The 2,062-nt window shown below is 35.7% G+C and overlaps 1 protein-coding gene across 1 annotated transcript in view; it reads left to right on the top strand.

Moving 5' to 3' along the window:
* LOC105003085 (protein DDX26B-like) overlaps positions 1–2,062 on the top strand; it is a 22,953-nt gene that overhangs the window by 4,143 nt on the left and 16,748 nt on the right. Inside the window, exon 5 of the mRNA XM_010828113.1 lies at positions 1,278–1,441. Coding sequence (XP_010826415.1) covers positions 1,278–1,441 — 164 coding nt within the window. The remainder of the gene's footprint in view (positions 1–1,277; positions 1,442–2,062) is intronic.

The raw sequence follows: 2,062 nt of genomic DNA, 5'->3' as shown, positions 1-2,062 counted from the left end.
TGCATTGGTAATGATAGACCACTCAAGTCCATAATTTTGTGTTCATTACCTTCCCGTGAGCTGGGAACTTTCCTACTGAAAACCAGTTAGATCGTGCCATATAAATAGCTCAAACATTCTTTCTAGCTCCATTTTCCCTTTGTCCAGAGTTCTTAACCTTTGAGATTCTGATGAAAGCTAAGAATTTTCTCCTCAAAAAACCACATCCCCAGAACTGTGAACTAACTCAACTTCAGAGGGGATCTTTTGGTTCCCTGAAGCCATTATATGTATTCTGTATAGTTTCATGGACCTCAGTAAATCCCCTGCTCTAAAGTAATTACTTGTTTAAAGTAATGCTTAAATAAGTAAATAAAATGGTATGTAATTTAAGAAAAACATGAGACTCAAATCATTATCACGTATTTTTTACAATTATAGTTTAGACTAATGAATCATAACATTAAAGGTTATGTAACTCTGCCTTGCCCTGTTTTCAGGGGGCAAATGAAATACGCTAGCTCAAATAATTAAAATACACTCAGGGTATATTATTCAGCATTATATGATGCCCAGTTTCCATGGGATTTTAATATGGGTGAAGAAGGAAATTATAATGAAGTAGTCCATATAAACTTGATGCATTCGCTTTGTATTCCCTCCCCAACTATATACATAGATTGATTGTATTGTCATCGTTCCTTCTACCTTTCAGTGAATTTGCCTTTGTGGTCATTGGGTCTAACTGTTTAGTAAAGAATACTTTTTTAATCTAGTTGAAAATAGAAAAAAAATCTAAATGGATTTTATGACTTATTCTGTCAGATTCCAAAAAAGTGAAACTATACCAGGGAATGAACAATTTTCATATGCCTAATTTGAAAAAATAATTGTTGTGGTTTAGTGTGTTTAATTTGTGTCAAACCTCAGAAAATTTAAAACTAACTTTATGACAGTTTTCCATATAACTACCTATTTCGGTTATAGTTAAGGAAGAAGGGTATGGGATATCAGATTAGAGGAGTTGGATTAGATGATGAAAAGAGTTGCGATTGTAAAGCAACTGCACTCCAATAAAAAAAGTAATAATAAAAACAAAACAAAAAACAAAAACAGAAAAGAGTAGCCAGAGAAAACATTTAGAAAGTCTAGTGGAGTCACTTTTTTTCTTCCATCTTTCATGAATCACTGTTTTGGTCTTGTTTTGTACTTTGCTTTCAACTGAAAAATCTGTACAAGGAGATCAGTGGCTGTACAAAGAAATTCATGCCTTATTCTGTCTTTTGTTTAATTTTCAGATGGACTTATGGATTCATCCAGGCCAAGCAATTCATTTGCTGCTCAGCCATGGCATAGTTGTCATAAGCTCATTTATGTGCGGCCTAACTCTAAGACTGGTGTTCCTGTTGGGCATTGGCCAATTCCAGAATCTTTTTGGCCAGATCAGAATTTACCTTCACTAGTAAGTGTCATAAAACAAAAAGGTAAACATCATTCTGGATTTTCAATTAGCTGATTACAGAGAACTGTTTAAAATAGCTTGGAAACTTTTAAGCTGTGCCTTCTATCACTTACTGGAAAGTCTAGCTTGTACTAAAAGCAAGAGAGGACTTCCTTTCTGTTAGGGCATTCTTTCTCTCGGTTGCCTTTGCCACTTAATCTACCCTCTTTAGATTTTAAAATATTGTTATTTTTGATGCTGTTGCAATCTGTGGCTTGGTTTTTATTTCAGAGCCGCCGACTGAATTTCTGTGGTAAACACAATGCATGAAAAGGGCAGGCACTGATTTTCATGTACATCCTTGGGAAATTAGAACTTAGTTTACACTGTGTATAGGTTCTAGAAATGTATTCAAAGCAGAGATTCATCCATTCTCTGAGGGAGCCATTGGACATGTAGTGGGACTTTGTGGGCCTACTTTTCAGTATTTTTATAATCAGTGGACTTGAGTTCCTTGGCAGTGTACTTTTTGGTTCAGTTCAGTTCAGTTGCTCAGTCGTATCTGACTCTTCACAATCCCATGGACTGCAGCACGCCAGGCCTCCCTGTCCATCACCAACTCCCAGAGTTTACTCAAACTCA

This window comes from Bison bison, unplaced genomic scaffold, assembly GCF_000754665.1.
Source record: "Bison bison bison isolate TAMUID 2011002044 unplaced genomic scaffold, Bison_UMD1.0 scf7180017457267, whole genome shotgun sequence".
Taxonomy (NCBI): domain Eukaryota; kingdom Metazoa; phylum Chordata; class Mammalia; order Artiodactyla; family Bovidae; genus Bison; species Bison bison.
Note: the sequence above shows the minus strand (reverse complement) of the source record. Positions and strands in the feature narration are given on the sequence as shown.